This window comes from Scyliorhinus canicula, chromosome 11 (genome assembly GCF_902713615.1).
Source record: "Scyliorhinus canicula chromosome 11, sScyCan1.1, whole genome shotgun sequence".
Taxonomy (NCBI): domain Eukaryota; kingdom Metazoa; phylum Chordata; class Chondrichthyes; order Carcharhiniformes; family Scyliorhinidae; genus Scyliorhinus; species Scyliorhinus canicula.
In genome coordinates, this window is record NC_052156.1 from 90,478,344 (window position 1) to 90,503,079 (window position 24,736).

Consider the following 24,736-nt stretch of genomic DNA (forward strand, 5'->3'; position numbering starts at 1 on the left):
GTCTGGTCTCAACCCTTTGCCAATGGAAGCAGTCTCTTTCTATCTGCTCTGTGCAGACACCACATGATTTTGACCACCTTTATCAAATATCCTCTCAGCCTTAGCTTCTCTAAAGAGAGAAACCTCAGCTTCGCCTATCTATCTGCAGACATTAACTGAAATCCCGCAACCCTCAAACCATTCTCAAATCTTTTCTGGACCCTTTCTAAAGCATAGTGCCCAGAGTTGGGTACAATATTCTAGTTGAGGCCAAACCAGTGTTTTATGAAGGTCCATTAGAATTTCCTTGCTTTTTTTCACCCCCACACCCCAGAAATGTGCAGAGTAGGTGGATTGGCCACGCTAAATTGCCCCTTAATTGGAAAAAATAATTGGGTAATCTAAATTTAAAAAAAAAAAGAATTTCCTTGCTTTTGTACTCTGTACCTCTATTTATGAAGCCCAGGTTTCCTTTTGCTTTATTAACCACTTTTTCAGCCAGCTCGAGGAAACCCTCCATTTGGAGCTGGTTTAGCTCAGTTGGCTGGATATCTGGTTTGTGATCCAGAGCGAGGCCAACATCACAGGTTCAATTCCCGAAGGTTATTGAAGATTATTCATAAAGAGCCCACCTTCCCAACCTTTGGTGATCCTCAGGTCAAGTCACCACCGAAAGGGAAAGCACGCCACGGTCATCTGGGGCCATGGCGATTTTACTTTCTCAACCTGCCCAATCACCTCCAGCAATTTATGCAGATACACCCCAAGAGTTATCTGCACTTTCACCCCCTTATTATTTTGTATTGATTTATTTTATATTATTGTGAGTGAAAACTAAATAATATAGGATAGAATTTTTTTAAATGTTAATGTCTGCCTTGCAAGATTATTTTTCACATAAGAGTACAAATGAGAATCCTTTTGTCAGGCTACCTCCTTCCGCTGCTGTTTATAAAAAGACCATACTTCTCACTCACCCGTATCAAATGTTACAGGCCATTCATCTGATCAACCTAGTGCTCAGGGTTTCACTCCACATAAACTACCCAAATTCCCTAACCTCTTAAATATTCTCTTCTGCTCAAGCAACTGTCTGATGCACATTTTTCAGCAATGGTTTGCAGCAGAGAATTCTGCATTCAATAGCGACTTCAATAGAGACGATGGTGACTTTAAGGGGCGTCTTGACAAATACATGAATAGGATGGGAATAGAGGGATATGGTCTCCGGAAGGTTTTAGTTCAGATGGGCATCATGATCGGTGCGGGCTTGGAGGGCCGAAGGGCCTGTTCCTGTGCTGTAAGTTTCTTTGTTCTTCGTTCAAACTCTTCCACGGAATGCAACATTTTTTTCTAAACATGTGATGGCCAGAAAGTGCATGGGGGTGAGGGTTTCCTGATCGTATGCTGCAACGTCAGTATTGCTCAGTGGAAAAGCAGCCATTTACACATTCTTTGGGGTTTCAACTGAAGTAACAGGGGAAAATACTTTCAAAATTCTGCGACAATTTTTCTTGCAGTCATCATAACTTTTAGAAGTCTACCCTTTCTTGAAATTGATGTCCAGACTCTTGCAAGTATTCCTACACAGGTGAGAACCATATTTAAGAACACTGTTCCAGTTTATTTCCTAGAATTTAGCGGCATGGTTTTGTGATGAGATGCCACAAGATAGAACCAAGCACGCTGCCTGTGAGAAGAACATCAGAGAAAATACCGTGCAACAGCAAGAGTTTACACAAACCATGCTTTGTTGGAATCAGTACGCTTCATAAGAACATAAGAACTATGTGTAGGAATAGGCCTTCTGGCCCCTCGAGCCTGCTCTGTCATTTAGTAGGATGGCTGATCTTTTTGTGGACTCAACTCCACTTACCCGCCCACTCACCATAACTCTCAATTCCTTTACAGTTCAAAAATCTATCTATCTTTGCCTTAAAAACATTCAACAAGGTAGCCTCAGCTGTTTCACAGGGCAGCAAATTCCACAGATTCACAACCCTTTGGGTCAAGAAGTTCATCCTCAACTCTGTCCTAAATCTGCTCCCTCTTATTTTGAGGCTATGCCCCCTAGTTCTAGTTCCATCTGCCAGTGGAAACAATCTCCCTACTTCTATCTTATCTATTCCCTTCATAATCAGTGTAGTCATAGTCTACTCCGTCTCTCCCCACAAGCCAATCCTCTCAACTCTGAAATCAACATAGTGAATCTCCTCTGCCCACCCTCCAGTGCCAGTACATCCTTTCTCAAGTAAAGAGACCAAAACTGTACGCAGTGCTCCAGGTATGGCCTCACCAGCACCCTACAGCTGCAACACAACCTCCCTGTTCTTAAACTCTATCCCTCTAGCAAAGGACAAAATTCCATTTTCTTCTTGCAGTTCATGCACAAGGACACCCAGGTCCCTCTGCACAGTAGCATGCTGCAATTTTTTACCATTGAAATAATAGTCCATTTTGCTGTTATTCCTAGCAAAATAGATCACCTCATATTTACCAACATTGTACTCCACCTGCCAGACCCTTGCCCACTCACTTAAACTATCTATATCCCTCTGCAAACTTTGTGTCCTCTGCACACTTTGCGCGACCACTCATCTTAGTGTCACCTGCGAACTTTGACACATTACTCTTGGTCCCCAACTCCAAATCATCTGTGTAAATTGTAAACAACTGCGGACCCAACACTGATCCCTGAGGCACACCACTAGCCAACCAGAAAAACACCCATTTATCCCCACTCTTTGCTTTCTGTTAGTTAACCAATCCGCTTTCCATGCTAATACATTACCCATGACGGCGTGCACCTTTATCTTATACAGCAGCCTTTTATGCGCCACCTTGTCAAATGCCTTCTGGAAATCCAGATACACCACATCCACCGTTTCCCTGTTGACCACCGCGCTCATAATGTCCTCAACGAATTCCAATAAATTAGTTAAACATGACCTACCTTTCACGAACCTATGCTTCATTATCACAACAACTTGCATTAATGTTGCATTTTTAAGTAAAGTGCTCCACTTAAGTAAAATGCACAGGAGCATTTCGAACAAAATCTGACACCGAGCCACATAAAGAGCTATTAAAGCTGGTGAGCGAAAGCTTAGTCAAAAGAGTCCATTTCAAGGAGTATTTTCAAAGAGGAACAAGAGTCAGAGGAGGTAAATTTTAGGGAGGAAACTCCAGAACTTAGGGCTGATAGTATAATAATAATCATCTTTATTATTGTCACAAGTAGGCTTACGTTAACACTGCAATGAAGTTACTGTGAAAAGCGCCACGTCGCCACATTTCGGCATCTGTTCAGATACACGGAGTGCAGGGAGTAAGCCACTGGGCTCGCCGCGCACCTCTCCCCTGAAAGTAGAAAATCATCAATTCTTATACAATTTGAACAGTTGCACAGCCCACCGTAGCTGGACAATGTTCAAGGCAGCTATGAAGAAACAGTCCAGGAGACCACTATGTCTTAGGTTGGCCAGCTTTCTTTTGTCTTATAATACAACCCCTCCATGCCACTACGAGTACCACGTTGGCCGAATTATTTATGGAAGAAATGAGGACAGATAATTTCAAGTGAGCGGCCTGGTCCTCATTGGAAAATTTATAAATTTGTATAGCCACCAATGATGGAGCAGTTACATTTGCGCAGCTCAAGAGGTCAGAATCGGAAAGTCATTGAGTTTTCAGAGATATCAGGTCCCCATAACGAACTTTCTGAATAAACAAACCCAACAACAGATACCTTGCAAATAGGAAATGCTTGAAAAACTCAGCAAGTCTGGAAGCATCTGAGACAAGAGAAACAAAGTTAACATTTTGTGTCCGTATGACTTCTTCAGAGTGAAATTGAACAGTTTACTCGGTTCTCTCTCCAGACATTGCCAGACCTGCTGAGTTTATCCAGCATTTTCTTTCCAGATGGGCAGCATCTGCAGTATTTTACTTTTATAACACATACCTGGCAGCAGGTACCCCCTCCCATTTTCTTTATGTGCCGAGCTTGTTGCTTTTCAGAAATCACAGATCATTGTTGCCGAACATCAATTGCTGACTCAACATTTGCCCCACCAGGCAATCAAGAATTATGTACAAATTCGCAGCATATTCAATTAAACTGCATTTTTTTTTAACCACCATTCTGCAGAGTAACACTCATTAAAGGATACTCGGGTTGTTCGGCTGGATGGAATGAAACAATCAAAACCCACATCTTATTTTTAATCAGCATAAGTTCGACCTGATTTTGTGGTAGCTACATATCACTTTAGATCAATAACTGTGTTTTCTTTCTGCCTCTATCCCCCCAATGTTAAATTGCTCCAATATACGTAATCTACCAGTTCCATAAATCTAAATTTGAATTTCTAGCAATCTCGGTTTCTATTATACACAGGGCAACAATACATAGATTTATTGAGACAACAATTAGCGGGTGAGGGGAAGAAGTTTAAACAAAGGACAGCAGTCAAATCAATAGCCTGAATGGAAACAGAGGTAATTAAAACATTAATTGTTTCTTGATATAACACTTTGGAGCCAACTAACCTAAATAGGTCAACAAGTGAAATTGCGATGATCCTTTACACAAAAGGATTTGTTTGCAGAGATTCAGCAAGCCCAAGAATGCTCCATATATACCACATGCCCATTTCAAATCTTTTCTGATCAATTTCATCTTAGCTCCAGGTGTGTACTGATCAGAAAGATCGTAAGCTTGATCCCTGACCTGGCCGCTGTTAGTTGGTTACAAATAGCGCAACAAATAGGTCTCAATATCCCATGGGGTAAGATTCTGACAAATGATAACTATCCACTGACAATTGCTGAAAAGTGGTCATGTGTGGATGTCAGATGAGCAAAGGATTGGACTTTCATAACTATTGCCTGCGAGCACTCGCTGCTTCAACTTGCACGTTAAAATATAATTTCCAAGTAATACTAATGGGTTGCCAGGCTGCCATAAAAATGTATCAGCGAATAAATCTTTTCCTCAGGAAGCAAGGGCAACGTAACCAGTAAAAAAAAATGGAAGTTACAATAGCAAAATACTGCAGTTGCTGGAAATCAGAAATTAAAATGCTGGAAATACTCAGCGGTCTTGCAGCATCTGCGGAGCGAGAAACAGAGGCCCATAACTTCCCACTAACCGTAGAAAGTGGTGGCCTGCTAGAACCACAAGGGTTTGAAGTGCCTGCACTGGGAAACTCTGATCAAATCTTCGCTGGCTGGAGCTGCTTGGGGCCTGTAGGGAATGAGTCCCCAAATCCACCAGCGCAGTGCAACTCCAGTGAACTCAGAGGTCACATCCCCTTTTTTACTGCATTGAGCCCAGTGAAACTGACAGACCCAGGGTGACGGTCAGTGTCCAGGTAAGTGCATGAGATTTGGTTGGTCAGGACGGTTGTGGTCAGGTCAGGGTTGGAGATGGGAGTGGCATGTTGTTTGTTGGGGGGACTGCGGGGGAGGAGGGCATAGTCAGGTGTGGGGGAGGGGGAGGGGGGGGGGGGGGGTCCGGAGTGTGGGTGTGCCCCATGCAGGGCTGCTGTGCCTGTCCTCATGATTATCTAGCTGAATGAGAGCACACTGATGTAGTTTGCCCATCAGCAAGCCAGCAGCTGTTAAACAAAAAGCTTCCTCGCTGGTGAGTGTACTTCAATGTGGTCAAATCGCTCAAACTTCCTCAATAAAACGCAGAAGTAATTGGACCAAATTTAACTAGCTTCTCTCCCCACCCCCTAACCAAATCGATAGGAGCGCTAGGAGCTCCCAGTCTCACTGACTTCAGTGCCAACCAATTGAGGGCCTTCCTTCCCTGGCAGGCAGCCCTGACAAAGGCTGGTATTAGGTCTGCTTCTAGAATCACAAATAATATCCCACTCTACAAGCCTGAGTGTAAAGAACTTCACACTGAATGTAATTTTCCAACAGAGACAGCTGCATGCGGAATTGTTTCAACATTAGCTCAGATATGAACTTTTAAAATTGCCTGCTCTAAATATTAAGGAGCAGGCGGATTGAAGTACAGTCCCCATTATTGCTCCTTGGTGTGGAACGGAGTAGTCCTTCCACTGAACACAAGCTACTGTTTCGATAATTAGTTTTACACTTTAATTAAAATACAAGTTAATCAGCAGGCAGTTAAATAGACGTTAAAGCCATGTAATAAAATGAGGAGATACCAATATTTCCAGGGACAGCAATATCAAGATCCTTTGTGATAGCAATAATACTTCAGGAATATGGGGAGATAGCTGATAAGTCAAGGAGTTACAGCAAATAAACATAGGAATTCCCAGATGAAAAATAAACAATATGCATCTTGTTTGCCTTCGACCATCCTGGTGTTCACATGATACAAGATAATGGCAATGCTGATTTTTTTTTAATAAACAATTTTATTGAGGTAGTTTTTGGCTTTATAAACAGTTACAGACATGATCAGAAAGGAAGCAAAAAAGGCAAAAATGTGCAAACATCCACGTACTTTCAATACTTCCATCGTAACATATTGCACAAGCCCGCTCCCCTCCCACCGGTACTACCCGCCATATTTTCCCTCCTACTCTACTCTACTCTACTCTACCCTTCTCCCCCCCCCCCCCCCCCCCCCCCCCCCCCCCCTCCCGACGCTCACTCTCCCGCAAAGAAGTCAAAGAAAATGGTTGCCACCTCCGGGTGAACCCCTGCACAGATCCCCTCAAGGTGAACTTAATTTTTTCCATCCCCAGGAAACTCGACATGTCCGCAAGCCACCACTCAGTCTTCGGGGGCTTTGAGTCCCTCCACGCCAATAATATTCGTCGCCGGGCTATCAGGGAAGCAAAGGCCAGCACATCGGCCTCTTTCTCCCCCTGGACGCCCGGGTCTTCCGAAACCCCAAAAATTGCCACCCCTGGACTCATCACCACCCTTGTTTTTAGCACCTGGGACATGACCCCCGCAAATCCCTCCCAGTACCCCCTCAGCTCAGGGCATGCCCAAAACATGTGAACATGGTTCGCTGGTCCTCCCGCGCACCTAGCGCATTTGTCCTCTATCCCGAAAACTTTGCTCATCCGAGCCACCGTCATATGGGCTTGGCAATGCTGATTAAACTGCAATTATCATCTTTATTTAGTTACCAACAAACACAGAAATGAATGACACAAGGAAAAGTCCAGTGATGCGGAGCTTTGAGATTTCTCCCGTGCATGCTAAATTTACTACACGCTTGATCAAATTACTTTGCCCCAAAATGTCATTCTTTGAAAAAAATCTGTCTCAACTCGACTTTTGTCAAGTTAAGATGGAAGAGTGGGCCAAGAAAAATACGTAACAAAGCGCAAGTATAGTTCATTCTGGTACACAATTACGTCACCAATGCCACAATTTTGTTCCGTTTTGAATGTTGAGTCAGTCAAATACTGTGTGGTCGATTTAATATTAATTTTTCCTACAGCTATCTCAATGCTGTGCTGTTTTCCTATTGACAAATTATTCACTTGAGGAAATTCAGGATCATACTGATGGAAGTCATGAACCAACTCTTCCCTTTTTGTTGGCCAGTTGGTCAAACTTTTTGAGACACCTTAACCTTCCAGCGTAATAGAAAAAATAGGAGCATGAGAAGGCCATTTGGCCCTTCAAGCCCACTCCGCCATTCATTATGATCATGGCTGATCATCCACCTCAACAGCCTAATCCTGCTTTCCCCCATATCAAATGGATCGTTTTGACCCTTGGCATTTCTTCCACCAGTCACAAGGTACCTTTCCTATTTCTCGCATATCCATCAGGCTTACTCATGCATCAACTACTTTTTTTAAGATAGAGCTCTTCTCGCCGCAGTTAAAACTGCCGAGTATTCTGCTATAGTTATATCAGACTATGCGTGCCACTCCCTTGACTTGGCTCTTCTGTCCAAAGCTAAAGGTCGGCCTCAATGGAGCTTGAACTATCTGAGAAAGGCTTTTGTAAATCTATATCCCCCAGTATAGATGTTTTTATTAAAACAAATAAATCTGATTCCACTACCCCATCAATACTATGGGAAACCCTCAAGGCGGTTCTACAGGAGAACATCATTTCTTACAATGTATATATTATCAAACAAAGAAAATTAAAACAAGAATTGGTGGATTTAATTTTGGAAACCGACTATCAAAATTCCATTACCCCCACTCCTGAGTTAGATGCCGACAGGCTAAAGTTCCAGGCCCGATTTGACTTGCTTTCCACAAGTAAAGTTGAGTATATGTTACAATGGTCAAGGCGGATCTTTTATGAATACAAAGATAAAGTTGGCCACTAGCCAAGCAACTCAGGCACCAGTCTGCTTCTCGGTTATTCTCCCATGCCTATGACTCCTCCCATAATCTTACTACTGACCCTACTGACATTAATTCGGCCTTCTCTTCTTTTTACTGTAACCTTTATAAATCGGAACTCCTGTCGGAAAGCATGGCAATGGCAGACTTCCGAAATAATTTTGACATCCCATCTGTAGATGTGGACAAGAGCAGAAACTTGGCGTCAGGATGAGATAACTACATTAATTTAATGCATAATGACAAGGCCCCAGGTCCTGGTGGCATTGCTATTGATTTTTACAAAAAAAAAATCCACTCAACTCACTCCCTTATTACTAGATATATACAGCTCATTATGTCAGGGTTCTCTGCCCCCAACACTGACTCAAGCATCCACCTCATTTATATTCAAAAAGGCAGAGACACTATGGAATGTAGCTCATAATGGTCTCCTTTTTAAACGCAGATGTAAAGCTGTTAGCTAAGGTGCTGGCATGCTATTTGAGCCATGTCTTCTTGGTATAATAGCTGATGACCAAACTGGCTTTGTGAAGGATCGCCAATTATCCCCAAATGTACGTCTTCCTTTTGACATTTTACTTTCCTCAATTGCCACGACTGACCCCGAGGTTGTTGTCTCTCTGCATGCGGAGAGAGCTTTTGACTGGGCAGAGTAGGAACATCTGTTCACAATTTTAGGTAAATTTGGGTTTGGTCCAAAATTTATTTCTTGGATTCACCTTCTCTCTACCTCCCCCACCGCAAGTGTGCACACTAGCTCCACACTCAAGTACTTCCCTTTATTTAAGGGAACCTGTCACGGGTGCATTTTGTCTCCACTGCTCTTGTCCCTGACGATAGAACCCATCATAGTCTTAAAGTCATCAATGCTGCTAAAGGGTATCCAGCGACTGGCGAAGATCCTGGCTACCAGGATAGAGGATTGTGTGCCAGAGGTAATTCATGAAGATCAGACAGGATTTGTCAAGGGGCGTCAGCTCAACACGAATGTGCGGAGACTGCTCAATGTTATCATGATGCCGGCAGTGGAGGGGGAGGCGGAGATAGTGGTGGCGCTGGACGCAGAGAAAGCGTTTGATAGAGTTGAGTGGGGGTACCTGTGGGAGGTGCTGGAGAGGTTTGGATTTGGGGAGGGATTCATCAAATGGGTGAGGCTGCTTTACGCGGCGCCGATGGCGAGTGTAGTCACAAATGGAAGGAGATCGGAGTATTTTAGGCTTTATTGTGGGACCAGGCAGGGGTGTCCCCTGTCCCCCCTGCTCTTTGCACTGGCGATTGAACCGCTGGCCATGGCGTTGAGGGAGTCAGGGAAGTGGAGGGGTCTGGTGCGGGGTGGGGAGGAGCACCGGGTATCGCTGTATGCGGACGACCTGCTGTTATATGTGGCGGACCCAGAGGGGGGAATGCCGGGGGTGATGGAGCTATTAGCGGAATTTGGGGGCTTCTCGGGCTATAAGCTGAACTTAGGAAAGAGCGAGGTATTTGCAGTGCACCCGGGAGATCAGGAGGTGGGAATTGGGAGGCTCCCCTTCAGGAGGGCAGTGAAGAGTTTCAGGTACCTGGGGGTGCAGGTGGCCAGGAGTTGGGGGGCTCTTCATAAGCTTAACTTCACCAGACTAGTGGAACAGATGGAGGAGGAATTTAAAAGGTGGGACATGGTGCCGCTATCGCTGGCGGCCAGAGTGCAATCCGTCAAAATGACGGTTCTCCCGAGGTTCTTGTTCCTCTTCCAGTGCTTGCCCATCTTTATCCCTAGGGCCTTTTTTAAAAGGGTGACCAGCAGCATCATGGGATTTGTTTGGGCGCATGGCACCCCGAGGGTGAAGAGGGTCTTCTTGGACCGGAGTAGAGATGGGGGGGGGGGGGGGGGGGGGGGGCTGGCGTTGCCCAACCTCTTGGGGTACAACTGGGCGGCCAACGTGTCGATGGTGCGTAAGTGGGTGTTGGAGGGGGAGGGGGCAGCATGGAAACGGATGGAGAGAGCGTCCTGTGGGGATACAAGCCTGGGAGCCCTGGATAGCACGTTTAGCGAGTTGGTCACACCGCAGGTGAAGGTTACTGAGGGAGATAGAAAATGGGTGACCAAAAGAAAGAGCAAGAGTAGGAAGGCAGTGCAGGTGTCCCCTGCGGTCATCTCCCTGCAAAACAGATATACCGCTTTGGATACTGTTGAGGAAGATGGCTCACCAGGGGAAGGCAGCAGCAGCCAGGTTCATGGCACCGTGGCTGGCTCTGCTGCACAGCAGGGCAGGAAGAAAAATGGCAGGGCTATAGTGATAGGGGACTCGATCGTAAGGGGAATAGACAGGCGGTTCTGTGGACGCAATCGAGACTCCAGGATGGTATGTTGCCTCCCTGGTGCAAGGGTCAAGGATGTCTCGGAGCGGCTGCAGGACATTCTGGGGGGGGGGAGGGTGAACAGCCAGCTGTCGTGGTGCACATAGGCACCAACGATATAGGTAAAAAACGGGATGAGGTCCTACAAGCGGAATTCAGGGAGTTAGGAGTTAAACTAAAAAGTAGGACCTCAAAGGTAGTAATCTCAGGATTGCTACCAGTGCCACGAGCTAGTCAGAGTAGGAATGTCAGGATAGATAGGATGAATGCGTGGCTCGAGAGATGGTGCAAGAGGGAGGGATTCAAATTCCTGGGGCATTGGGACCGGTTCTGGGGGAGGTGGGACCAGTACAAACCGGACGGTCTGCACTTGGGCAGGACTGGAACCGATGTCCTAGGGGGGGTGTTTTCTAGAGCAGTTGGGGAGGGTTTAAACTAATGTGGCAGGGGGATGGGAACCAATGCTGGAAGTTGGAAGGTAGTAAAATAGTGACAGAAACAAAAGGAAGTAAGGGGAAAAGTGCAAGGCAGAGAAGACATAGTCAGAAATCCATAAGGGCGACAGTACAAGGTACAGTGACTGAGGGGAGCACAGTGAATAGGCCCAGTAATAACAAAAGGAATAAAACTGGAGATGTTAAGATTCAAAACAGAGGTAAAAAAACCAACATAAGTGTACTTTACCTGAATGCTCGTAGTATTCGGAATAAAGTAAATGAGTTGGTGGCACAAATCATCGTAAATGACTATGATTTAGTGGCCATTACTGAAACATGGTTAAAGGATGGTCACGACTGGGAGTTAAATATCCGAGGGTATCAAACTATTCGGAAGGACAGAGTGGATGGTAAGGGAGGTGGTGTTGCTCTGTTATTTAAGGATGACATCCGGGCAATAGTAAGGGATGACATCGGTGCTATGGAGGATAAGGTTGAATCCATTTGGGTGGAAATCAGGAATAGTAAGGCGAAAAAGTCACTGATAGGAGTAGTCTATCGGCCACCAAATAGTAACGAGATGGTGGGGCAGGCAATAAACAAAGAAATAACTGATGCATGTAGAAATGGTACAGCAGTTATCATGGGGGATTTTAATCTACATGTCGATTGGTTTAACCAGGTCGGTCAAGGCAACCGTGAGGAGGAGTTTATAGAATGTATCCGCGATAGTTTCCTAGAACAGTATGTAATGGAACCTACGAGGGAACAAGCGGTCCTAGATCTTGTCCTGTGTAATGAGACGGGATTGATTCATGATCTCATAGTTAGGGATCCTCTTGGAAGGAGCGATCACAATATGGTGGAATTTAAAATACAGATGGAGGGTGAGAAAGTAAAATCAAATACTAGTGTTTTGTGTTTAAACAAAGGAGATTACAAGGGGATGAGAGAAAAACTAGCTAAGGTAGACTGGGAGCTAAGACTTTATGGTGGAACAGTTGAGGAACAGTGGAGAACCTTCCAAGCGATTTTTCACAGTGCTCAGCAAAGGTTTATACCAACAAAAAGGAAGGACGGAAGAAAGAGGGAAAATCGACCGTGGATATCTAAGGAAATAAGGGAGAGTATCAAATTGAAGGAAAAAGCATATAAAGTGGCAAAGATTGCTGGGAGATTAGAGGACTGGGAAATCTTTAGGGGGCAAAAGAAAGCTACTAAAAAAGCTATAAAGAAGAGTAAGATAGAGTATGAGAGTAAACTTGCTCAGAATATAAAAACAGACAGTAAAAGTTTTTACAAATATATAAGACAAAAAAGAGTGGCTAAGGTAAATATTGGTCCTTTAGAGGATGAGAAGGGAGTTTTAATAATGGGAAATGAGGAAATGGCTGAGGAACTGAACAGGTTTTTTGGGTCGGTCTTCACAGTGGAAGACACAAATAACATGCCAGCGACTGATAGAAATGAGGCTATGACAGGTGAGGACCTTGAGAGGATTGTTATCACTAAGGAGGGAGTGATGGGCAAGCTAATGGGGCTAAAGGTAGACAAGTCTCCTGGCCCTGATGGAATGCATCCCAGAGTGCTAAAAGAGATGGCTAGGGAAATTGCAGATGCACTAGTGATAATTTACCGAAATTCACTAGACTCTGGGGTGGTCCCGGTGGATTGGAAATTAGCAAACGTGACGCCACTGTTTAAAAAAGGAGGTAGGCAGAAAGCAGGAAATTATAGGCCAGTGAGTTTAACTTCGGTAATAGGGAAGATGCTGGAATCTATCATCAAGGAAGAAATTGCGAGGCATCTGGATAGAAATTGTCCCATTGGGCAGACGCAGCATGGGTTCGTAAAAGGCAGGTCATGCCTAACTAATTTAGTGGAATTTTTGAGGACATTACCAGTGCAGTAGATAACGGGGAGCCGATGGATGTGGTATATCTGGATTTCCAGAAAGCCTTTGACAAGGTGCCACACAAAAGGTTGCTGCATAAGATAAAGATGCATGGCATTAAGGGTAAAGTAGTAGCATGGATAGAGGATTGGTTAATTAATAGAAAGCAAAGAGTTGGGATAAATGGGTGTTTCTCTGGTTGGCAATCAGTAGCTAGTGGTGTCCCTCAGGGATCCGTGTTGGGCCCACAATTGTTCACAATTTACATTGATGATTTGGAGTTGGGGACCAAGGGCAATGTGTCCAAGTTTGCAGATGACACTAAGATGAGTGGTAAAGCGAAAAGTGCAGAGGATACTGGAAGTCTGCAGAGGGATTTGGATAGGTTAAGTGAATGGGCTCGGGTCTGGCAGATGGAATACAATGTTGACAAATGTGAGGTTATCCATTTTGGTAGGAATAACAGCAAACGGGATTATTATTTAAACAATAAAATATTAAAGCATGCCGCTGTTCAGAGAGACTTGAGTGTGCTAGTGCATGAGTCACAGAAGGTTGGTTTACAAGTGCAACAGGTGATTAAGAAGGCAAATGGAATTTTGTCCTTCATTGCTAGAGGGATGGAGTTTAAGACTAGGGAGGTTATGTTGCAATTGTATAAGGTGTTAGTGCGGCCACACCTGGAGTAGTGTGTTCAGTTTTGGTCTCCTTACTTGAGAAAGGACGTACTGGCGCTGGAGGGTGTGCAGAGGAGATTCACTAGGTTAATCCCAGAGCTGAAGGGGTTGGATTATGAGGAGAGGTTGAGTAGACTGGGACTGTACTCGTTGGAATTTAGAAGGATGAGGGGGGATCTTATAGAAACATTTAAAATTATGAAGGGAATAGATAGGATAGATGCGGGCAGGTTGTTTCCACTGGCGGGTGACAGCAGAACTAGGGGGCATAGCCTCAAAATAAGGGGAAGTAGATTTAGGACTGAGTTTAGGAGGAACTTCTTCACCCAAAGGGTTGTGAATCTATGGAATTCCTTGCCCAGTGAAGCAGTTGAGGCTCCTTCATTACATGTTTTTAAGGTAAAGATAGATAGTTTTTTGAAGAATAAAGGGATTAAGGGTTATGGTGGTCGGGCCGGAAAGTGGAGCTGAGTCCACAAAAGATCAGCCATGATCTAATTGAATGGCGGAGCAGGCTCGAGGGGCCAGATGGCCTACTCCTGCTCCTAGTTCTTATGTTCTTATGTTCTTATGTAACGGCGCCGTGGCCGCTCCCTCCCATGAGGTATGCCACGAGTCCGGTGGTGGCGGCTACCCTCAAGATTTGGGGGCAGTGGAGGCGACATAGGGGAGAAGTGGGGGGCTCGATGGAGGCTCCGTTAAGGGGGAACCATAGGTTCGTCCCGGGGAACATGGATGGGGGATTTTGGGGATGGTATAGAGCGGGCATTAGACAGCTGAGGGACCTGTTTATCGACGGAAGGTTTGCGAGCCTGGGGGAGTTGGAGGAGAAATTTGGGTTCCCGCCGGGAAACATGTTTAGATATCTGCAGGTAAAGGCATTTGCTAGACGGCAGGTGGAGGGATTCCCTGCGCTCCCCGCGAGGGGGGTGAGTGACAGGGTGCTCTCGGGGGTCTGGGTCGGGGAGGGGAAGATATCCGATATCTACAAGCTTATGCAGGAGGTGGAAGAGGCGTCAGTAGAGGAGCTGAAAACGAAGTGGGAGGGGGAACTGGGGGAACAGATCGAAGACGGGACATGGGCTGATGCCCTGGAGAGGGTAAATTCTTCCTCCTCGTGTGCGCGGCTTAGCCTCATCCAATTCAAGGTGCTGCATAGGGCCCACATGACTGGGACGAGGATGAGTAGGTTCTTTGGGGGTGAAGATAGGTGTGTCAGGTGCTCGGGGAGTCCAGCGAACCATGCCCATATGTTCTGGGCATGCCCGGCATTGGAGGAGTTCTGGAAGGGGGTGGCGAGGACGGTGTCAAGGGTGGTGGGATCCAGGGTCAAGCCAGGATGGGGACTCGCGATCTTTGGGGTTGGGGTAGAGCCGGGAGTGCAGGAGGCGAAAGAGGTCGGTGTGCTGGCCTTTGCGTCCCTAGTTGCCCGGCGAAGAATTTTGCTACAGTGGAAGGACGCGAGGCCCCCAAGCGTGGAGACCTGGATCAATGACATGGCGGGCTTCATTAAGCTTGAGAAGGTTAAATTCGCCCCGAGAGGATCGGTGCAAGGGTTCTTTAAACGGTGGCAACCTTTCCTCGACTTTCTGGCTCAACGATAGGGTACTGGGACAGTAGCAGCAGCAACCCGGGGAGGGGGTTGATTATGTTGGCTTATTTTATTTAAATTTAATTTATTTGATTTTAATTTATGGTTAAGTTCTCTTGTTGGGGGGGGGGGGGGGGGGGGGAGTGTGATACATGTGATGTTACCGTATGGGGGGAATTGTGGGTGTTATGGGGCTGTTAGTTGCATATTACTGCTTTTTGCTATACTTGTTATATTTTTATATTTTCTGTAAAAAATTCCATTAAAAATTATTTTTTTTAAAAAAGGGTATCCAGCGAGCTGGTGTGGAGCACCGGGTGTCCTTATATGATGACTTCCTATTATGGGCAGCATTGTAGCACAGTGGGTAGCACTGTTGCTTCACAGCTCCAGGGTCCAAGGTTTGATTCCTGGCTTGGGACTGTGTGGAGTCTGCACGTTCTCCCCGTGTCTGCATGGGTTTCCTCCAAGTGCTCCAGTTTCCTCCCACAAGTCCCGAAAGACATGCTGTTAAGTAATTTGGACATTCTAAATTCTCCTAACGTCATTGTAGTGTTAATGTAAGCCTATTTGTGACAAAAATTATTATATATTACCAACCCTATTGCCTGTGTCGACAGTATAATTCTCAGCATCTTTGGTTCATTTTTTGGCTATAAATTAAATATCAACAAAAGTGAGTGTTTTCCAATCAAGCCTATTACGAAACAAATCCCCAAGAAACTTTGCCATTTTGTACATTTGGTGCTGCTTTACACTATTTAGATGTGAACATAACACACTCTCCTGCGATTCTTCATGAAACAAACATTACTAGTCTGGTCATCAGAACTAAAGTTGATTTACAGCGCTGGGATGGTTTCCCTCTTTTCTGAGTTGGCAGAATTCAATCAAACTCTTGCTTCTTTTTCAATGTCTCCCTTTTTACCAAAATCATTTTTTGTAAATAACCGTTATCAACATTTGTCTGGGCAGACAAGACTCCTATAGCCCTCAGAGCGATATTTCAAAGGGGAAGACGGGTTTGGGGGCTAGCGCTACCTAACCTACTGTACTATTATTGGGCTGTCAATATTCAAAAGATTCTAGTATGGTGTCACGATCGAAGTATAAACTGGTGTCTCTTCCTGCCCTAATTTGTGCCCCCACTACCCTTTTCCCCTTCCAAATACCCCACGGTGATTTCTACTTTCACAATATGGATTTAATTCTGTCAGCATTTTAAACTTTCCATTCCTTCACTATTAAGCCCTATTGTAATAACCACTTATTCTCGCCTTCCAAGTTTGATTCAACGTTTGCCTTGTGGAGGGGACTCGAACGTTTCACAGATCTGTTTGTAGATGGGAATTTTGCCAGCTTCAGAGTTTGCAGTCAATTTTAATTGACCTCAATCTAGGCTTTACCTCTATTTCCAAGCCCATAGTTTTGTTGACTCACACTGTTCATCCTTTCCTCAGCTATCTCCAAGCACATTAACAGAAGGGATTTCGTCAGTGCCTCAAAATAGTGATGGTTGTATTTCAAGATTGTTATGATCTCATGCTATCCTCTAGACCCTCCCCTCTCCATACAATAAGAAATGATTGGGAAGTGGAACTTGGGCTTGACCTAACAGATGACTGGAGAAAGGAGGCCCTTCTTAGGAACAACTCCTCATCCGCCTGAGCTCGGTTAAGCTTAATTCAATTTAAAGTTTGGCTCAGAATTCACTTCACCAAGGCCAGGATTAGCAAGTTTTTTTTGCAACACAAAGAACATTTGTGACATGTGCTCACCCGCCCTTACAGACCGTACCCACATGTTCTGGTCATGGCCAAAGCTGGCTGGCTGGTTTCTGGTCATCCTTCTTTGACACTTTCTCCAACAAAGCCTTAGATATTGACTTGCAGCCTTGTCCTTTGATAGCCATATTTGGAGTCCCATCTGAACTGGCAAGTTTCACTAAGATTAAGGCAGGCGTTATTGCGTTTACTTGATAAATAGCCTGCAAGCAGACCCTGATTACCAGGAGGTTCCCCAACCCACCGACTACTTCATCCTGGTTAGATAACTTTGTCTTTGCTGTATTTGGAGAAGATGAAGTATGCCCTAAGAGGATCCAGTGATAAGTTTTTTAGTACACGGTAGCCTTTTATCTCTTCATTGTACTAATTACTGTCGACTGTTAATTGAATTGTCTTTTTTGCTTGTGTGTTTGCTTACTGGGGGGGAGTTATGTCATTGTATTGCATTTTGCTTGTTTGCTCCTTAATTCCTTTGGAAAACCAATAAAAATAATTTTTTTTAAATTATTGTTTCCTTTATTGTTGATGTTCGTGCAAATTGTACTGATGAGTGAAAGACGAAAAGCTTCAACAGCATGTCTCTTTTTTCCTGAGATATTCAAGTTCTCTTCCACTGGGGCAGCACGGTGGCCTAGTGGTTAGCACAGCTGCCTCACGGCGCTGAGGTCCCAGGTTCGATCCCGACTCTGGGTCACTGTCGGTGTGGAGTTTGCACATTCTCCCCGTGTTTGCGTGAGTTTCACCCCCACAACCCAAAAATGTGCAGGGTAGGTGGATTGGCCACAGTAAATTGCCCCTTAATTGGAAAAAATAATTGGGTAATCTAAATTTATTTTTTTTTTTTAAATTCTCTTCCACTAAACGACTGCTTCCTTTTGGGTCGGCCTTCCTTTTTGCATTTTTTTTTCACACAAGCATATCCTCCTCTTGCAAAACTCCTCATTGGTGCATTCATGTCAGATGATGTGCAGGCCTACTTTAAACCAGAAAATTTCTGGAGCTGTACTTCAATAGCTGTGATTGCTCTTCAATTTTCCTACTTTAAAAGAATCCCTACAGTGCAGAAGGAGGCCAGTTGGCCCATCGAGGGGCACAAACCCTTCGAAAGAGAACCCTACCTAGACCCACTCCCAGACCCTCCCACTTTCTCCAAAACTCCATCTAACTGTTGGACACTAAGGGGCAATTTAGCACGGCCAATGCACCTAACCTGCACACCTTTGGACCGTGGGAGGAAACTGGAGCACCCGGGGGAAACACACACAGATACGGGAAGAATGTGCAAATTCCACAGTCACCCAAGGCCAGAATCAAACCTGGGTCTCAGGTTCTGTGAGGCAGCAGTGCTAACCACTGTGCCACCGTACCGCCCAAAAAAGTTGACTTACATTGGCCAGGAATCGAAGCCAGGCCTCCCGCATGGCAGGCAAGAATTCTATCACTGAACCACCAATGCAAAACCAGGGCATACTTTGTTCTTTTCTCAGGCTCATAATTTGAGTGCCTGGGACCACAGTCTTTCCTTGAACGGAGTGCCCTGGCAATTTATACTGTTGAATCAGGGGTAGTCACAAAACAGCATGTGTGCCCTTATTACATTCAACCAGGCATACAACATGTTTGCAGGACACTGAAATCTTGAGATCCAACCCAATAGGTAAGGCTCAACCTTAGCAAGATTTGATCATAGCAGAGCTGCATTTCTGGGCAAGAAGTCAACACCCAAATGGATGAATGTTATTCGCTTAACATCTAGCGCCTCACCTTTCAGAGTTTTCTTCAGATGGGAGAGAAGCCCACCAAGCCGCTGCAGGTCAAAGTAATCCACCTTCCCATTGAAGAAGAGCTGAGGGGGAACATAAGCATCTGGAAGCAGAAAAACAGGGCAATTCAGTAGACACCCAAGGGTAATGGGCCTCCACTCCTTCCACAGTTAACATCTGCCACTCCTGGCAGTCTCGCGGTCAACAGGCTGCCACATTAACAAGTGAGACCATGCTCCTGCCATCAGCTTCTGATGCAGCAGTTTGCAACACTCAGCTGAAGCCAAAACTTATACCTGCCAGAATTCAAGGCCAGCAGTGGAAAGTCTGTTTTTATTCAGTGTGCCGCAGTGAATCCCAGTGATTTGTATGACCAGATTGCAGCCTGTCTAACGAGACCCGCAGATCAAAAACTGGTGCCACTAATACAAGTCCCATTGTGTTAAAGCTCTCAGTTATTATTTCAGGGGTCATAGGAAAGGTACTTTATGTCCGAAAGAAGGGAATAATAATGACACAGGAAGGGTCCATGCTAAAATAATCATACACGGAGTTGGGGGGAGGTTGTGAAAGGATAATTAGATATGGGCTGCATGCGAAACAGGGGCAAGGGAACCCAGTATTCCAATGCCTAGACTATTCCCGCAATGGCTCCCCAACTAATGCCACTTTTGATCAAATGGTGTTTTTGCACTATTCTTCTAGGTCACACACTTCAGCATGAAGGTTAACTCTTTGGAACGGATTTGCAGGTCCTCATCTCTCATAACTACATGCCAGATTTTGACTGTTCTGCATACAGCATTAAAGCGCTAGTCCGTACCTTCACTGAGTATTGATGATGGATTTCTCTGTCTGTACTCATCCCAGTAGCTTCGCAAAGCAGCAATCAGTCGGTGCAAGAAGCAGACCATGTATTCAGGAGGGCAAAGGATTGCAGGATTCTGTGAAGGTAGATAACAGTGTTCTGTCTGTTCACACACAAGGGGAACATTTACAGCTGGAATGATAGTTCTCTGGAGAATCCAATGAAGGTTATTCCTGGATGTCTGCAAATGTTATTGCATTTACTTCACTGCAATGAGTGTATGTCTGTTCATTGTTTCACACCAGCAAATGTCGTGCCAGAAGTTCAGAGAACTAGAAGACCACCCGTAAGTAGGAGATGAATGGTCAGATGGGGATGGGAGTAAAAATCAAGGGAGGAATATTGAAATATCGAGGGCAAGAGACGTTGGAGGAATTATTTGCAGAAGAGATACTATAACTAATAATTACTCACTGAAATTTCATAGGTAACAAATTACCGGAGACACTGATTCCTTTCATAACCAGTAGAGATCAATAATTCACTCAAAGTTCACATGTTACTGAAGTAATATATGTAAAGGTCCAAAACCTTACCTGCAAAGCCTGCTGACATCCACCCTGTACCTACAGCCCAAATTCTCTTGGTGTTGTCAGGCTCTCCAACCAATGTCACTTTTGATCAAACTGATCTCTTGTCCTATTTCCCCGGAATCTGATTTGGATTCAGGTCTTGTTTGGTGACAACTCTGGACAAGGAACCAGAGTCAAAGCTGGTAATGTTTGCATGTCACATGTCAATATCGGACAGTATCAAACCAAGAAAGCTCACAAAGAGCAGTGGCTTTGGTGTAGGGGGCACTTTTCATGGGGAACATCACCATAAACTCAGCTGAGCACCAACATTTCTAAACCTGAGCTCAGAATCAAGAGAGGAGGATTTTCGTGAAATTATAGATTAGGAGGTGACTGTGCAGGTGCACTCTCTCTTGTAACCTATTCCCCTGGATCCTATTACATTCCCTCCTTTCAAATACGTACCTGATTCTCTATTAAATGTCACTGAGAGGCATTTTGAGGGCAAAGTTTTACCACGTTGCTAGCATCAGTACACAACTGATTCAGGCCCCTTTCCAGGAGCTTGGCATGCAATCCAGGAATGTTAACCTTCAAAATCCTTGGATTGACTTGGAACAAGTGTTAATCACAGGCAACACCAATCTGCAGTTTTTAATGCCTTTAAAGGCATTTCCATCCACCCAAACAGGGGCCTCAATTTAACAACTCATTCATAAGGCATTCTCCATCAACAGTGTAGCTTTTTTAAAGTGATAATGACCGGATGTTCTGTCTTTGCGCAGTTGATTGAGGAATACTAACCCGGACACTGGAGACAGACATCTTGTTCTTCTTTAAAATATTGCCATGGGATTCTTTACATCCACCCAACAGGCAAATGAGGACTCGGTTTCACATCACGGGCGGGATTCTCCCCTACCCGGCGGGACGGGGGGGTCCCAGCGTAGGGGAGTGGCGCCAACCACTCCGGGGTCGGGCCTCCCTAAAGGTGCGGAATTCTCCGCACCTTTGGGGGCTAGGGCCGCGCCCGAGCGGTTGGCACCATGCCGACTGGCGCAAAAACCGGCGCCAGCGGCCTTTCAGGCTGGCCGAAAGGCTTTTGCTGGTTCGCGCATGCGCCGGCGGTGACGTCACCACCGGCGCATGCGCGCTGTGGGTTTCTCTTCCGCTTCCGCCATGGCGGAGGCCGTGGCGGCGGAGTAGAAAGAGTGCCCCCAGGGCACTAGCCCGGCGCCTGATAGGGGGGCCCCGATCGCTGGCCTGGTCACCGTGGGGGCACCCCCCGGGGTCCGATCGCCCCGCGCCCCCCCCCCCCCAGGACCCCGGTCGCGCCGCCAATCCCGCCGCCACCAGAGGTGGTTCAAACCTCGGCGGCGGGAGAGGCCTCCCAGCGGTGGGACTTCGGCCCATCGCGGGCCGGAGAATCGCCGCAGGGGCCTCGCCATTTGGAGTGGCGCAATTCCCTGCTGGGGGTCGGAGAATTTCGCCCAACATCTGAAAGGTGCCACTCCAACACTGCAGCACTCCACTGGAATGTCAGCCTGATTTTTATGCTCAAGGCCTGGCGTGGGACTCGAACCCCAAACCTCATGACTCAGTAGCAAGGCTTCTACCAACTGAGCCATGACTGACAGAGATTACAAGATTTAAAAGGGGGGAAATTATAAAACACACCTTCATACTGGGGACGATTAAAATGACTAATGCTCAGTCACAAACCATTTGTGAAGCAGAATCCACCATATATTTTAAAAGACACTTTGAGGTTTGAAGAAGAGCAAGAGTAATGGATGAGAACAAGTCAGAAGGATTCGACTGGGTGATTCACATGGCTCAGTCAGAGGCACTCATGCCTCTGAGCAAAAAGGTTGCAGGTTCAAGTCCCACTGTTCAGATACAAAGAGAGACATGCACGCAGATACTGACCCTAGTTATCTGACAGCACTGAAGCTAACAGGTCAACTTATCACAAGGCCCACTTATCATAAGGTGTTCAACAAGCCCCCCCTCAACCATCAACACAGCCCAGCACCTCAGCACCCCTCATTACATCATGTTACTTCATCTACACTGGGAGAAAATCCTTACTGTAAATGTAAATTCAAGATTTGACAGAGAATGTTTAAAATAATTAACCCTCAACCATGAGAAGTGAAGTGTGCCTTTATTTACTGCCAGAATAGACTGGTGTGCCCATTCTCACCGCTAGATGGTATCAATGTGTCAAATACTGCGACTCAACTCAGAAAAATAAAAGTAATGGAGAAACCATTAAAGACCAAGAATTCTATGTACATCTTGGAGCTCCTAAACACTGGCGTGTTTTCGCCGACGTTGTCATGTTTTCGCAGGGATTTAAGTAAAATACAAGTGATGTGAGATTTTCACACTGATAATCTGTAGATATGTTACAGTCGCTAGGAAAATATAATAAAGAATTTCACACAAAGATTTCACACGTGGAACTTCTGGTGACAGGGATGTGCTGAGCGGACTCACAGAAGGTGGCTCTCCTCCTCGGAAATCAAATTTAGGCAATTTGATTTGAAATAGACCTCCAGAACCGAGGGAAAAAAGCATCCCCTCAACCACCCTCTTCAACCTACACAAGATGCAGGATATTTCCATATATTCCGAGCAACAGCTGCAGCAGAGACCACAAAGAACGAGGGGCAACAGGAGCCTGGAGAAACCAGTGAGCGAGACAGCGAACGCACGAGGTGAAGAAGCCCAGACAGCGGAGAGGGGCCAACAAGGCATGTAAGGAACTCCCCCTTGCCTAGGACGGCTGGAGGAAGTTCCTCACCAGAGCTAAAGGAGCTCAAGGAGGACATAAGGCTGGGAATCCAGGCAGCGGTCAAGGTAGCGGTCATAGAAGCACTGGACACCATGCAAGTGGCCCTCGCCAAAGCAGGGAAATACGATCAGGGAGCTAGAAAAGGCCTCCAAGGAACAAAGCAACCAGTTCATCACCCTAGAGGTTGGTCGATTTGCCAGAGTGAACCGAAGACAGGAATCCCATGGACAGAAACCCCTAACAGAATCATAGAATTTACAGTGCAGAAGGAGGCCATTCGGTCCATCGATCTGCACCGGCTCTTGCAAAGAGCACCCTACTGAAGCCCACACCTCCACCCTATCCCTATAACCCAGTAACCCCACCTAACCTTTGTTTTGGACATGAAGGGAAATTTATCATGTCTAATTCACCTAACCTGCACATCTTTGGACTGTGGGAGGAAACCGGAGCACCCAGAGGAAACCCACGCAAACACAGGGCGAACATGCAGACTCCGCACAGACAGTGACCCAAGCTGGGAATCGAACCTGGAACCCTGGAGCTGTGCCTAACGCCGCCCCCCCCCCCCTTCCCCCCCCCCCTTCAAGGAGGGTGGACTCAGCCCTCCTGAATTACAAGGCTTTTTGTGAGAAAATATCACAAGCCATAGATGGGCACATCACCAACAACCAAACTACTAGCAAAGCCAGAAAAAGTCAATGACACATTCGAGGCCTTCTACCGGGGGCTGCATACCTCCGAGCCCCCCCCCCCCTGAGATGGACTTGAGGATGAAGCAGTTCCTCGATGGACTGCACATGCCAGTTGTAGGGGAGGATAGGAAGCGGGAACTAGTTGAACTATTAGAACTGCGAGAAATCACGGAGAGCATGAACTCCATGCAGGCGGGGAAGGTGCCGGGACCAGATGGACTCCCGGCGGACTTTGACAAAAATTTGTGACAGCACTGGGCCCCACACCTGTGGGAAATGTTCAGACTCGTTAGCAAAGGGCGCTCTGCCGCTTACACTAGCACACGCCACTATATCACTGATACCCAAAAAAGACTAAGACCCAACAAAATGCAGGTCTTAAAAGCCTCTCGCTGCTCAATGTGGACACGAAAATACTGATCAACCTTCTAGCCAGGCGACTGGAGAACTGCGTGCCAGAGGTGGTGGCAGGGATGACAAATTCACAGCAGAGGGGGGAAAGAATGCTTCTTTTCTTTCTTTTTTTTAAAAACTGCTGGGAGATGGTTTTTATTTTTTTATATAGGGTAAGAAATTGTAACTTTCTGTAACGTTATAAGTTATCAAATAAACAAATGAGAGAGAAAAGGCAAGGCAGGCGGTATGCTGTTACTGCAACATATGCAGGTTTGTGGAGATTGCTAAAATCCTGAACAATATGGACGATGTCTACAGCTCTTTGACTCAGGGTTGCGGAGCTTGAGTCAAAGCTGCACACACTGCGGGGCAGCTGCACACACTGCGGGGCAGCTGCACACACTGCGGGGCAGCTGCACACACTGCGGGGCAGCTGCACACACTGCGGGGCAGCTGAACACACTGCGGGGCAGCTGCACACACTGCGGGGCAGCTGCACACACTGCGGGGCAGCTGCACACACTGCGGGGCAGCTGCACACACTGCGGGGCAGCTGCACACACTGCGGGGCACGAGAGAGAGGGGGAGTTTCCTGTCTGCATTATTCTCGGGGGAACTCTCCACCCTGAATTAGAAGAGATTCAGAGTTGGTCAATGGTCAGTGATACGAGGAAACCCTGGG

At 46.1% G+C, this 24,736-nt stretch overlaps 1 protein-coding gene across 2 annotated transcripts in view; it reads right to left on the reverse strand.

Moving 5' to 3' along the window:
* The window catches only part of LOC119973187 (E3 ubiquitin-protein ligase RNF123), a 537,603-nt gene that overhangs the window by 353,040 nt on the left and 159,827 nt on the right, over window positions 1-24,736 (reverse strand). For both annotated transcript variants that reach the window (XM_038810837.1, XM_038810836.1), the window contains exons 20-21: window positions 19,604-19,724; window positions 18,782-18,883 (exon numbers count right to left, since the gene is read on the reverse strand). In XM_038810837.1, coding sequence (XP_038666765.1) covers window positions 18,782-18,883; window positions 19,604-19,724 — 223 coding nt within the window. The remainder of the gene's footprint in view (window positions 1-18,781; window positions 18,884-19,603; window positions 19,725-24,736) is intronic.